Raw genomic sequence first — 14,921 nt, 5'->3', positions numbered from 1 at the left:
TTAAGATTTTGATTTAAGCGTGTTATTTTTTAATCAAGACATAACTTTATTTTGAATATAAATCTAATTCAATTAGATAAAAACGTATTTAAAAAATATAATGAGAAAAGCTAGTTGTAAAGTGACCAAACTTTAGATGGTCATAACTTTGCGCTCGGACGTCCGATTTAAGCAATTTTTTTTATTTTGGGTATTTTTCCGAGATCTATGCGGACAAAGGCGGTTTGGCTGAGCCGATTTAAAAATAAAAAACACTTTTTATCCCATTCAATTTTAATTTTCCTCCAAATTAGCGTGAAATTTTCAGTTTTCTTTACTTATAATATGATGATACGCAATAGATTTCAGCGTAAAAATTCCGGGGTAATGTAGCTGTGAATGACAATTTCACTTCTGTGGTTTCAATTTTTCAAAATAAAGCTGACTAATTTTCTCGACATATAAAGTTGATCAAAAAACACTAAGTTTTTTCAAACAAAACTTACTTCAGGCACCTTTTCAACCCCTAAAATGATGATCCGAACGTCTACGTATCCTTGATGTATTGAGCCTATATTATTGTACGCAGAAAAAATATCAGGTTCTATATAAAATATTGACGTTTCGGAGTCTTGACACACGACTAATCGTTGGTCAAAATATGAAAAAAAAAAAAAAAAAACACTAAGTGTTGCAAAAAAAAAGTTTACCAATTTTTTTTTTTTTTTTGCCGGTCGCTATAGCCCAGTAAAATACTGCGCTATAGAAAAAAAAATCTTTAGCTGTGGTTAAGTCCTTTAGAGCAGTATTTTACTGCGCTAAAGGTACTTTCGTATTTTTTGAAAATATTTTGATTCACTTGATTTTTTATTGAGTCATTTTGATTCCGGACTCTATATAAAAGGGAGAAACAACAAAAGCTCAATTCCATTGCACACTGCACTATTCACTCACGGACAGCCTGGTTGACTGCTTGGTCCTACCTATACTCTCCACGTGTTCCTTTCTCGAGCTCTCTGACCCCACTGCCCGCTTACTTACAATTCAAAAGGAACCTTTCCCTGCTTTTAACTCTTCAAAACAGAAAAGAAATTGAACAAGAAGAGCAAAACACAAAACATTAGTGTAGTGAGAAGATGATCAACGGCGTTAAGAATCCGCCAGATGTCGGAATTCAGATAACGGAGATGAAGCTGGGGACTGAGACTGTGACGGTGAGCCAGAGCGCTCCACGTGTTAACGGGAAAGCTGAAGTGATACAAGTAGTCCTACGAGTATTGTGTGTTATGACTTCAGTCACAGCGCTATCGCTTATGGTGACTGCCGAACAAGCTTCTACCATCACTGTCTTTGGCTTTAATATCCCCTTGCACTCCAAGTGGTCATTCTCTCACTCGTTCGAGTAAATATCTCTGCTCTCTCACTAATAGTTTATTGCCTGATTTTCTCTTACCAAATCTGTTGTTCGTCAAGAGGCAGATCTACAGTATAATCTTTGGGTTCACATGAACTTAGTAGCTTTTGTCTAGTTAAAAGTTCACAAAATATCTATAAATATTTTACTATAAGCCTTGTTATATTAATGTATACTAACTTGACATCGCTTTAGAAATCCATAAACTTTTCTTGAATGTGCCTCTGTTGACGTCTATATTGTTGTTGTTGTTGATATTGATGATGTTGATGGATGTTATAAGCAGTGACTGGTAATCCCATGAACTATAGGGGATTGTATTGTTGACAATTTCTCCTAACATTTTGAGTAGGTGATTTGTTGTTTTGATGTCGTTGTCCTTGTTCTTTTTTTGTTTTCAATTTTCCAATGACACTTGGCCAGCCCTGAAAAAATAGTACTTGCAATAGCAGGTAGTTGAACAAATCGCAACTAAAGGCCCGTGAGTAGAATTTTGTTCTGGACATTTTGTTTGCTGACAGTACTAATGCAAACTAGTACAGAGAATCTTCTTCCTTTTTGTTCTTGTAATTATTTCTTGGGCGTACTTAGGTCATTCTCCCCTCAAGAGTTTATGACTTCCAATTATAGTCAAATTGTGAATAGCGACAAAGAAGAGAAGGGATTAATAATGCTTATATGTCTCATAAAATTCATATAATCAGGGAGAGGATGTGATTCAGTAATTTCTATAAAGTGCACACCTAAGATAATCAGAGAAGTTCTGAGTTAATTGAAACCTACTGATCTCAGGTACCTAGCTGGCGTCTCGTCTGCTGTTGCACTTCATTTATTACTTCAGCTACTTATTAGTGGATCAAGAATGCTGCATGGATTGTCTATTATTTCTTCTCGATATCACGGATGGCTTGTTTTTGCTGCTGATCAGGTAAAACGTCGGTCACACCTTGCTAATTAGATATTTTTGCGTTCACATTAGAGGATAATTAGCCCTTCTCAAGTTGTTCAGTGTCCATTAACTGCGTGTATTTGCTCCTCATAAGCAAATTTCTGGCTTGCCATTCACTGCTTATAACAGTAACTTCTCTCAGATTTTCAGCCTTGATTCATGTTTTATATAGTACAGCAAGCTTAATATTGTAGTGCTATCGAAATAGCATAACCATATTACAATCATGTTTGGCATAATGCAGCAGGACATTAGAATTACCATAGAAAAAAATCATCAACACACTATCGAGTTAATGTGAATTTTCTCCTTTGTCCAATGTAATTATGCGCACTCCCTGGTTTTGAAGGCTTCTCTATGGTCTATTGGATCTTCATTGATGTTAACGTATCTGAAATCTTGTCGCTGGACCAAGTGGCAGAGCTAATTATGTGGAGCGAAGAAATTGAATCCTCTTCATTCAAAAATTAACCATGCAAATAGGGCAAAATTGATCTTTTTCTTGGTTAGATATAAGCTGTTGAATCCATGTCGATAAGTTAAAAACATGTAAGAGTGGTTTATCAAGAATTGCTGATTGGTTTTTTTACTACAGTTATTTGCATTGGCACTGATGAGCGCTGGATCATCCGCATCAAGTGTTTCCAGTCTGAATCACACAGGGATTCGACATACTGCTCTGCCAAATTTTTGCAAACCCCTGCATCGTTTTTGTGACCGTGTTGCCACTTCAATAGCCTTCACTTTTCTCAGCTGCTTTCTGCTTGCCATTTTAGTGGTTCTTGATGTACTTTGGCTGTCTAAGCACTAGACAATATTATTGGTTCTCTTAATTTTAATGCAAATTGATTATGTCGTGAACATTGCAATGACCATTGGTAGCTTGATCAAAATGTAAATGTGGTCCAACCAGTTCTAACTAGATGCTCACGGCAGCGCAACCGTTCCGAACATGAAATTAGCTTTTGAAAATATGTACTAGTAATGCCTTTTCGTTCTAGTTAAAATGTGTCATTACTCATTATGATGCATGTTTGAATACCTAAAGAAAACATGAAATTGTTTATGTCCGATTAATGCTATTACTTTTGTTTGTTAGAAGAGAGGACTTTTGTGAGATTAGCACCTTGCACCGTTGCACGTGATGCTAAATAGAATGTTCAACCGTTTCCCCAGCTTTTTCCTTACCAATTACACAAAAAAAAAAAAAAAGATACTAGAAAAATCAAGTTTTCTCCTTAATTTCAATAAAATGAAACTGAAATATGAAAGGTCAAAATGGCGCCTAACACTTGTTTTAAATAAATGGTTTGAACAGATGAAAAACTAATTAAGCCAAAAAAAGAAAAAGGATATTAGGAACAATTGAAACAGGGCATTTTTATCCCATTCTTTTCGTTTTTCAATTAACAGTTACAAGCATGACTTGAGTCAAAGAGAAAATCATAGTGGACCTCCCACGACCCCTCTCCTCTTAACACTATAACTTCCACGTTCACCACGTTATTGCATCCTTTAGCTTACACTTACTTTTTTCTTAAATAGGCTTCATTATAGCACAGCCTTAACCACATAGCAAAAGTGAGAAATTTCCTAAGCTCTCAAATTTCCACATCGCTTCACTACGTTAACAATATCAGTTCACTCGTGAAGAAGATAAACATGGGTTCAACTTTCTTCTACACTACTCTCTGTTTCATTGCGGTTACTATTGTATCTTCCGTTGTTGCTGTATCTGGCGAGGAATTCAAAGTTGGTGACGCTGTGGGTTGGCGTCAGCCAAGGGTGAACGAAACAGATCTGTATAATCACTGGACTTCAAAGAAGAAGTTTCACGTCGGCGATTCACTCCGTAAGTCATCAATAATCATTCAAGTATATTATAGTACTCTGTTATTATTCCGTTTCCTCTTCAATGTACTTAGCATGCGTATTACTAATTCTTAATTTCACATTCATGCTTATTTCCCATTTGCGTTTGTTCTATACTATAACTTTAATATGTGTAGCAATTTGATGAATTTAAGTGTTTAAGTTAGGTTACATGACTTTGTTAACCCTTGCAAACTTGTACGACGTGTGTTCATTAGCATATTTAGAAGAATTTTCACAAAATTAAGTGTTTAAGGTTACATGAACTTGTTCCGTGTCAGTACTTCTATAATATTTTACTTAGCATATTTTGAAGAACTTGCACAAGATATCTTTTCACTAGATCATTCACTATGTTTTGGTTCACGTCGTATCCATAACTAAAAGAACTTCCTACCACTAGTTTTTTCTTAATACTCAAATTAGAGATTTCTAGTTAAGGTCATGGATTCCTTTATCTACCATAGTCCTTGGTAGTTGCAATGAGCCTGAGTGGTTTCACAAAATATGGTAAAAGTTTAACCGTTACAGCAATCATGTTTTAACTTACACTCTTTCTGCTGAACAGTAGTTAATTAATAGATATTCTAACCTTAGATTTTTACTTAACCATGATAAAGTAACATGAATTAGTATAGACACCAATTCCTGATAAAAAATTTCCCACAAAATATCTTCCTTTAGATAAATGGAAAGTAAAATGTGTAACATGGTTTATCCCAGGTTTCGAGTACAAGAATGACTCGGTTATTACAGTAAACAAATGGGAATTCTATCATTGCAACAGAACTCATCCTGCCTCGGGCGCTAAAGACGGCGACATAACGGTGAATCTCAACAGGGTTGGCCCGTTCTACTTCACGAGTGGTGATCCTGAGCATTGCAAAAATGGCCAGCGTTTAGCCGTTGAAGTTTACCCACTACACCCCATCTCGGACTCTCCACCACAACCAATTTCAATGGCGCCTGCCCCATCGCCGCTTTCAAGCTCATCGGCGGTTACTTCATCAGTTCCTTTGGCGTTCATTTCGGTGTCGTTGATTGTGGTTGTTGTTGCAGTGATTGCTGGTTTAGCATGAGCCTTGTTGTTATTGTTTTTTTTTTTTTTCCTACTAAGAATATTATCTAGGTTACGTTGTTTCATGCATTCTGTTTGGTAGGTTTAATTAGAGACTTCTTTTGATTTCCATTTTTCACATTGGATTATGGGTTGTTTGAATTTATTATGTATGGACATCCCTCCATTTTAATGGGGATTTATATATCTACTTAGTTTTTCTTTCTACACTAAATTGCACGTTCATTTCACTCGTGTATCCAGAGACTAATTTAGAATTTAAATTTAGTGCATTAACTTTCTAAGATTTTTAACAACCCCTTTTTTTTTTTCAATTTTGAGTTCAAATACAATATTTCTTGATATTTTAGTAAGTTTTGGTATAAATATTTTCTTTTACAATTATGAGTTATAATATAATTCTTGATATTTTAGTAAGTTTTGGTATAAATGTTTATTAAGATTTGAAATATATTTTTTTACACTGAAGAGGTCTAGTATAATATTTCTTGATATTTTAGTAAGTTTTGGTATAAATATTTATTAGCATTTTAAATATTTTTTTCTACAATTAGGAGTTCTAATATAAGTTTTTGTATAAATATTATACTCCACACCCCTGTTATGGCATTAATTAATATTAATGAGAAACATCTAGCATAAAGTAATTAACTTATTTTTAGATCAACTTTTCTAGATAATTGGTTAAGTACTTTCTTTAAATTAGGTAAATGAAAATTATTTGAATACAAGGATCACAAGATTATCTACGTTTAGATATTGGTCAAATTCTAACAAAAGGCCAGGGAGAGCTCGTGGATCAAACGCCGCAGATTTCTCTACAAGCTGAAAGCATTCAAGCACTCAAGTATTTATGTAGAAGTTCTAGAGATCCAGACGAAGATTCAAGACCAAGCTCAAAAGCCCTTGAATTCAAGTCCAAGTCAAAATCAAATCCATCAAGTTCAAGATCAAGCTCAAAAGCCCTTGAATTTATTTTTGAAAAGACGAATCAAAGGAATCATAGAGATTGTAATACTCATATTCTGAAATCAAATACAACAATTGTTGCGATATTTTCCTGTCTTGATTATTATTTTCTCGACGCGAATTTTATTGTCTACAAATTCTGGCACGCCCAGTGGGACAATCTCTACCTCTTATCTTGACTTTTCAACGATCGAAGCTCAAGAACATTGAAATGACTTCAGAGAAGATCAACTCCAAGGCTGCTAACTCCAAGTTCTCTGCTGATGTGGAAAGCATCCTCGACATTACCTTTGGTAGCATTGGACCAGTTACGAGGAGCAAAGCAAGCTTGTTGGGACAACAAGCACTCCATGTGTCGTCTGCAACAACTCTTGTTTTTGGATCTTCATCCCTAAAAGGAGCAATATCCTCTATCGATGCATCAGAGGAAGGAAGCAACATTGCTGAAAAGATTAAGAAGACACTAGCTCTACTTGATCTCTCTGGATCCAAGAAATCTGCTATGAAGGAAGATGATGATACTTCAAGTGACGGATCCTCTCCACTCACACCACATGAAGTAGGCCAGTCAAAGATCAACTTATGTGATAATCCATGCTATTCTCCAACATCCCCAACAATCACGCAAGCAATGGTAACTAACACTTCATCGATGAAGGAGACACTTGCAAACTTGGCAAAGGTGATTGATGGCTTAGCCAAGCATGTCCAAAATCAAGACGCTCGGATTGAGAAGTTGATGGACAAGATGGATGGATTAATGGAAGGAGAATCCAGCCACACCCCTGGGAAGGGTCCAGAAGCACAAGAGACTGAACCTCGTGCAAAACAAGTACCGCCTACCAAGGAAATTCCAGTTTCTTCTGAAGGGATGATTCCGCTCGACCGACTAAAGGAGTTCATCGAAGGGACTATCAAGGATAAGTACGAAGTTGCTGCCAAGTCTTCTTTTACTTACGGAAATCCGTACACTACAAGAATTGATTGTTTCAAGATGCCCGCCGGTTATCAACCTCCCAAATTTCAACAATTTGAAGGCAAGGGAAATCCAAAGCAATATGTTGCACACTTTGTTGAAACATGTAATAACGCCGGGACCTATGGAGACTATCTTGTCAAGCAGTTCGTCCACTCCCTCAAGGGGAATGCCTTTGACTGGTACACTGATCTTGAGCCTAATTCTATCGATAGTTGGGAGCAACTAGAGCAGGATTTCCTCAATCGCTTTTATAGCATAAGGCGTACCGTGAGCATGGTCGAACTTACAAGCACTCGCCAGAGAAAGGGCGAACCAGTTATCGATTTCATCAATCGATGGAGAAATGCAAATCTAAACTGCAAAGATAGACTCAGCAAAGCTTCTGCGATAGAGATGTGTATCCGGGGAATGCATTAGGGGCTTCACTACTTCTTTCAAGGAATTAAGCCAAGGTCTTTTGAAGAACTAGCTACTCGTGCTCATGACATGGAGTTGAGCATGTCTTCTACTGGGAATGAAGTAATGCCTGTCTACGACCCTCGTAAAGGAAAGGACAAGCAGGAACCCAAGAAATGGAGCAAGTTCGTTCCCAAGAGTGATAACAAAGAATCTATGAACGTCAATGTCTCGCCTGTAAAGTTTACTACGAAGGTGAGCAAGAAGCAGAGTATGAAAGTAACTTCCTTCCAAGATAACAAAAGTCGAAAATCGACCTTGAAGGAGATGCAAGAAAGAGAATATCCCTTCCTGGATTCTGATGTCCTTGAAATTTTTTATGAACTACTTGAGCTGAAACTCATTGAGTTACCAGAGATGAAGCAGCCCAATGAAGCTGGAAGAACAAACGACCTGAACTATTGCAAGTATCATCGACTTGTGGGTCACCCTCTTGAGAAGTGCTTTGTCTTCAAGGACAAAGTTATGCAGTTGGCTAATGAAAACAAGATTCTGCTTGATGATGAGAAGGCAAGTTCGAATCAAGTCTCTATCACCTTTGGCTCTTTCGATCCGGTCCAGATATACAGCTTTGAAGAACATGGGGGAGTACCATTAGAGGAAGATAGAACCCAAGTTGATGAAGCCAATGATGAAGGTTGGATTCTAGTGACTAGGCGGAGACGCTGTAAAACAAGTCCACGAAAAGAATCATCTAAACAACCAACAAGGAAAAGGATGGTTAGAAGACCAAGGAAGCAGAAATCAGTTGAGCGTCCGAAGAAAGCAAAAGTGGAGGAAAACTACCACCAAGAACCACGACGTCCTGTGACTTTAGGGGAATTCCTACCAAGCTGGTTCCGCAATAAGACTGCTCGAGGCAAAATTGAGGCATTATGCTTCAATATTGTTAAAAAGGAAGCAAATGATGAAAGCTTATCAACATTGTCTCTGTCATCATCTGAAAGGCCTGTTGAATCTTCTTCGAAAGAGGTACACACATGTGATACAGGAATCACATTCACAGAGGACGACTTCTACTTGGTGAAACACTACACAATCGTCCATTGTACATGGTGGGTTATGCCCTCGAGTAGAGGATAAACAGAATATTGATAGGTGATGGATCTAGAGTTAACATTCTTCCTATTCGTATAATGAAAGAACTTGGCATCATAACTGAAGGACTTTCTGAAGGTCGCCTGATGATACAAGGATTCAATCAAGGGGGGCAACGAGTCATAGGTGCTGTCAAAGTAGATATCACCATCGAAGATTTGCGATCAAGTGCATGGATGCATGTCATCGACGCAAAGACTTCTATAATATGTTGCTTGGCAGGCCATGGATACACGAGAATAAAGTTGTCCCATCCTCCTACTATCAATGTTTGAAGTATCTCGAAGGCAGTGTCGAAAAGAAGATAGTTGTTGATGATAAGCCATTTACTGAAGCTGAGTCACACTTCATCAATGCAAAGTTCTATTTGAAGAACTACATCGTGAGAGAAGTAAAAGTCGATGATGTTACGCCCTATTTTGAACGGGTCCAAGATAGTTTGCAACTTCCCAGTTCTTCTAATTGGTTTAAAAAGGGTTAGAGTCGCCACCTTATTTTTAAGGAAAAACAGGAAACATGTATGTATTTGTGTGTCCACTCCATTTTTAGTCCACGAAACATATGTGATTCTAGATAAGGGTTTTATTTACCCCATGGGGAAGGTATTAAGCATCCCACAGAGCCTCCCCGAAGACAATCCTTAAACTTAGTTTAACTGAACACTAGTGGGGGATTATCTATCTTTTTATCATTATTATTATCTGTTTTCAAAATGTTGTGACTTCATGAAAAGCTACACTAGGTGATAATATACTAAGTATATACAGTGTATAAAAATGTATTTATATCAAGTATCAAGTGTTTATAAAGAATGTATATTAAAAATGAATATATAAAAGAGAATGTACCTCGTAAGTATAAAAGTGTATAAGGATTCGATGAAGTCTTCGGGTTCCTTCCGAGTGTCGTCTTCGGGATGTGTCTCCGGGTACCTGTATAAACACTTAGTAAAAGTGTTAGTAAGAGAATAAATAACTATCGAATGAATTAAAGAAATAATGAATAAACTTAACATAAAAACCCGTCTTTTGTACAGGGGAGGCCTTGGAAATCGACGGAAAATTTCTTCATCGGCCAAAAGTGTAGTATTTGTAATAAATTGCAAGATGAAAGAAAAAGTATTAGTTAAAAAAAAATTGAAAAAGTCAAAAAGTAAGGTATGTGACATAAAGTCTTTAAAAAATGATTTGATAAAGATTTTTTGAAAAAGTAATGTGACCAAAGTCCTTGAAAAAGTAGTTTGACAAAAAGTTATTGAAAAAATGATTTGACATAAAGTTTTTGAAAAAGTGATTTGACAAAAGAATGATGAAACTTGATTTGCTCCTAGGATTAGTGTAGTGTATGTAATGTAACAAATATATAGGTAAATGATGTATGTAAAAAGAACATAAGAATACAAATGAAAGTATAGGTAAATATAAATATGATGTATAGCCAATGTAGAAGAAATGTAAATAGCAAAATATATAGAAAAAAAATAGGCATGTAGTGCGATGGTATTGACAAAAGTGTAAAGAAAATACTTGACAATGTATAGATGTATTGAAAATAAATAAAGTTGTAGAGACAATATAGCAAAAGATAATGCATAAAAAATGTAGAACAATAAGTGCATTCCTTTTAATGAAAAATTTCTCTCTTCTTTTCTTAGTAGTTAAGTAATGTAAATATATACATGTACATGTATATAACGTATTTGTATAAAAAATATATAAAAAAATAGATAGATGTAAGATAATATAAAGGAAAAGTGTGGAGAGTGTAAGGAAAATGTAAAGAAAAATGTATAGAGAATACAAAAATATAGAAACAATATATGAAGAAATTTAAAGACACAATGTATATAAATAATGTAGAAATAATATAGATAAATAAATATAAAGGCAATGTATATATAAAAAAAATATAAAGACAATGCAAGTAAATAAATGTAAAGACAATATATATGAATAAGTAAAGAAGTAATGTATGAATGAAATATAAAGATAATTTAAAAAAAATATAAAAAGAGGAAGAAAGTGCTAACTTTGCTAGTCTTCCTATAGAAAGAAAATCTAGAGAGTGTAGAGAGAAGAAAAATGTGTGTAAGGTAGTGTGCAAGTGATGGGAAAAATGAGAGGGGAAGTCCTCCTTTATATAGGCAAAGGTAAACCACTTTTTATCCAAATCCATGTGTCAAAACCATGGGCTTCACAAAACCATGGCTTCTCAAAACCATGTGCTAAATCTTATCTGTGTTTAAAATTAGTTCCTCCGACTTCCATGTAATAATAGACTGTAACTAAAAATAATAAAGTATAAAAATATATTTAAGGTAATTTCGTGAATAAAGTAAAAAATGTGATTTGAATTAAGGAGACTTGCTAATTAATTGAAGTAAAACTGTATTAGCATGTTGTTTATATACAAACGACTGTAACAAAATAATTATTTAAAATGAAAATAAATTGATAAAAATTCCTATTATTTAAAAATAAGGACAATCATCAATAAATTATATTAAAGTTAAAAAAATATATAAAAACAGTATATTGTGCTATTTAATGACTAGGAAGCCTAAAGAACTTAATTTTTAAATATAGAGGGCCAAAATTGGGTGTCAACAGATGACATCGCAACGACCAAGAGTGATAAGATCGCAACTGAAAGAGCTGATGAGACTATTGGAAAAGTTGAAGTTGGTGCTGAGGTTCCGCACTCCAGTCAGAATAAAGGGAACATCGTGTCTTTGAAGAAGAAGAATGTTACATCCCGTATTTTTGAACGTCGGATTAATTGTAAGTTGAGGTGGGGCCCACACGTCAAGATTTTTTTTTTGGGACATGTGACAAATTATATGAATCACATATGTGAAGTTAAACACAACTCAAGAAGGACCCTTGGGCCAAATCAAAGTGGAAGTCCTCCAAACGAGTTTTTTTAAGAAAACGTTTTCGGGTGACCTGACTTTGGGGGGAAAAATCGGTATTATAAGTTTGGAATTTGGAAAAATAGAAGTTGTAGATAATTGAATTAGCTTTCCATCCATAGGTCGTGGGTTCCCAGGTGATGTCGGTACAAGGAGATATGGACGTTTTAAGGTCGAAAGATCAGTGGGCTAGGCCCAACTCGGGACCAACCGGGTTGGCCCAAAAAAATGAAAAGAAAAATTTAGGCCCAAAGTGAGGGGGTGGCCGGCCATACCTGGTCCAAGCCCACCAAATTAATGAATATTTTCCATGTGCCAAATAATATAAGGGACCATATATGTATTATTATCCATTAGATGATTCAAGAAGCAAAAAAGAGAAAAACAAGAACAAGAGGAGCAACATGAAGGGCAATTTCGGCCCTAGCTCCTCACTTTCACCCCTCAAAAATTTTGATCCAAAAATTATTGTCTTGTGGCTTTCCTACTATATTAAGGGTCCTCTACAACTTGGTGCAATTGTTTGGGAGAATAGAGCACTTGTTCCATCAATCTCACACTTGGGTTAAGTGAAGAAGTTGAAGAGAAAAGGTAAGAATTTATCCCTCCTTACTATGTTTTGAAGGTTGGTTTATGTTGTAGTATATGGAAATGAGTAGAAATTATGGAAATAAGAAAGTTTACAAAGTGGGTTTGCATGTGTGCATGTGTATGTAAGGTTGTATAAATAAGATGAGTTGAATTTTATGTTGTATTCTAGTTGTGGTTATGGTGAAAATTATATTGGGAATGAAAGTTGAATGAATTTTGGTTGAAGTTGGAATGTAGAAGATTATGTCACTTTAGAATGATTTTGTGATATTATGGAAATAAAGTTGTTAAGATGTGAATTATGATTATGGTTGATGAAATTGGAAGATGAAAATATGTTATGGATATGTAGGTTGAATATTAGAAGTTTTGGATGAATTATGACTTTGGTGGAAAGTTTGTATATTTTGTATATTTTGTGAATATTTTGTGGAAATGATATGAAATGCTTCCGAATTGTGTTGTAATGATCTTGATTAGTGATGAATACGAGAATGTTGATATTGATTTGGAAAATATGAAGTTGGAATGAAGGTTATGACATTATGTGGGAAAGATGACTAGTTATGTTATATTGTGTTATAGTGATTATTGTTGTTGTTGGGTTGTTGTTGATTGTTTTGGCCGAGTTGAATTCTCGGGGATGCTATATGTATAGGGGAAATGCTGCCCAAATTTATGTAGAAAAGTGTTGATTCAAGATTTAAGTCCTAAAGTCTTATGGCTAACATTTGGTAAATGTGACCATTTATAGATTTTGGGCGAAACGGGAATTGAATTTGGAAAGGCGTAAAGAGCATATAAGGTATGTAAGGCTATCCCGATTCTTCTTTTGGCATGTCCTAGGTGTACTAGGATCGGATTTGAGCCTCGGAAAGTATTCTGCTCATCGGAATCTGCATTTGAAAATACCCTTTTTTCATTCAATGGAATTGAACCCTATAAGTATGCTTTATTGAAAGAATTGTGCAAACTTCCGCAAATTGTCTAGAAAATTATGGAATGTCCCCAGAACCTCCGTAGGTGACTTTATAAGCTTAAAATACGTAATTTGAGCCCACCGCTTCGTTTTTCCCGAGGTGGGCCCACTATTTCCGATTTTACCCTTTTGTGTTTATGACTTGTCTTCGAGCATTTTTTTTAAGAAATATTCTAACTACTCTTTTAACTACTAAATAAAAATTGTTTTAATATTTCATTAAGCCTTATGAATTGTTTTGAAACTTGGGAACGATCTCAGAAAGATTATGCTTCTGTAACCCATTTTGACATTCGAATTTCACTTACTATGACTCCGTTCGATTTCATTGATTTGATCTGTCATTCGATATGCTTCATTGAGTCTCTGGAAATATATATGGTATTTTCATTGCATTTAGTTTCTCACTACTCCATTCGTGGATGCCTCAATGTTTCCCACACTGAGCCCGGGCCAGGATATGTTGTCAAGCGTATTCCTCTGCATTGTTCGCCGTGCCTCGATGTGAGGGGCAGGTATACATGAACATGGGTTGTGGAGTATGCTGTGCCATGTACACTATTCTGATATGATATGATATGATCTGATATGGCCATTTGATATGTTATGTTATGTTACGGGGTCATTCCCCTTTTCTGATCCTTATGTGTTGTGGCACCAGCGTCGGGGGGTGGCCACGTTCTGTCTACCGAGTCCCTTGGCAGGGGCCGGATATGATATGGCATATGTTTCTGTACACACTCTTCATGTTTTGAAAATATGCATTTGATACTCTGTATATCACACTCACTTTTCTGTACGTGCTGTTTCGGTTATGATTTTGTTCCGTAATGGGACCAGGTATGACATACGTTTTCTGCAAATACTACTTATGCTTTATGATCAGCATTTTTGCTAATTTGGATATTCTGTTCATTTTCTGTATCTTCTGCTTCGATTATGACTTTGTTTACTACGTTCCGTGCTTTACATACTTAGTACATATTTCGTACTGACCCCCTTTCCTCGGGGGCTGCGTTTTCATGCCGCGCAGGTACTAACGACAGATTTGCTGACCCGCCTGTTTAGGACATCTAATCTGCTATTCTGGAGCGCTCTTTTGTCCATAGCCTATACCTTGGTACAGTCTGCTGCTGTTGTATATATATGTATGCTATTCAGGGGTATGACGGGGCCCTGTCCCGTCTTATGATTCTGTTATGTTCTGTAGAGGTCTGTAGACATACATGTGGGTTCTGTATATGTTTTGGGTTGTTATGATCTGTGATGGCCTTATCGGCTTCCACGTACAAAATCTGTTCATCTGTGATATTTAATAGCACCAACTAACTTTCATCTTGATGTTTTCTGCTAATATGCTGGTTTGGGGTATTGGGTACGTTGGGTGTCCAGCACGGACACTAGTCGCGGCCTACGGAGTTGGGTCATGACAAAGAAGAAGAAGAAGAAGAAGAAGAAGAAGAAGAAGAAGAAGAAGAAGAAGAAGACAACTCATGTGCTCTGCTATGTTCCAAAGTTGAAGAAAGAGGAAGGTCAACCATCTGAAGCTCAAGGAAATGTGCTAGGGGGCTAACTCTCCCTATAAGACGAACTGACGCAATAAATTTGTCCTCAAAGCTACTTGGAGAGTTCGTGGCTCAGAATCC

At 36.1% G+C, this 14,921-nt stretch overlaps 2 protein-coding genes across 2 annotated transcripts; both read left to right on the top strand.

Annotated features, from left to right (window-relative positions):
• Positions 1–1,043: 1,043 nt before the first annotated feature.
• On the top strand, positions 1,044–3,329 carry LOC132634367 (CASP-like protein 3A1). Its single transcript, XM_060350625.1, has 3 exons — positions 1,044–1,381; positions 2,186–2,321; positions 2,938–3,329. The coding sequence occupies exons 1-3, from the start codon at positions 1,116–1,118 to the stop codon at positions 3,151–3,153; spliced, it is 618 nt and encodes a 205-aa protein (XP_060206608.1). The 5' UTR covers positions 1,044–1,115; the 3' UTR covers positions 3,154–3,329.
• A 568-nt stretch (positions 3,330–3,897) lies between these two features.
• LOC132634368 (early nodulin-like protein 7) lies at positions 3,898–5,517 on the top strand. The gene is made up of 2 exons (XM_060350626.1): positions 3,898–4,194; positions 4,938–5,517. The coding sequence occupies exons 1-2, from the start codon at positions 4,005–4,007 to the stop codon at positions 5,291–5,293; spliced, it is 546 nt and encodes a 181-aa protein (XP_060206609.1). The 5' UTR covers positions 3,898–4,004; the 3' UTR covers positions 5,294–5,517.
• Positions 5,518–14,921: the final 9,404 nt, after the last annotated feature.

The sequence above is a fragment of the Lycium barbarum genome, chromosome 3 (genome assembly GCF_019175385.1).
Source record: "Lycium barbarum isolate Lr01 chromosome 3, ASM1917538v2, whole genome shotgun sequence".
Classification (NCBI taxonomy): Eukaryota; Viridiplantae; Streptophyta; class Magnoliopsida; order Solanales; family Solanaceae; genus Lycium; species Lycium barbarum.
The sequence above is the reverse complement of the archived record's forward strand: the minus strand, read 5'-3'. Positions and strand labels throughout refer to the sequence as shown.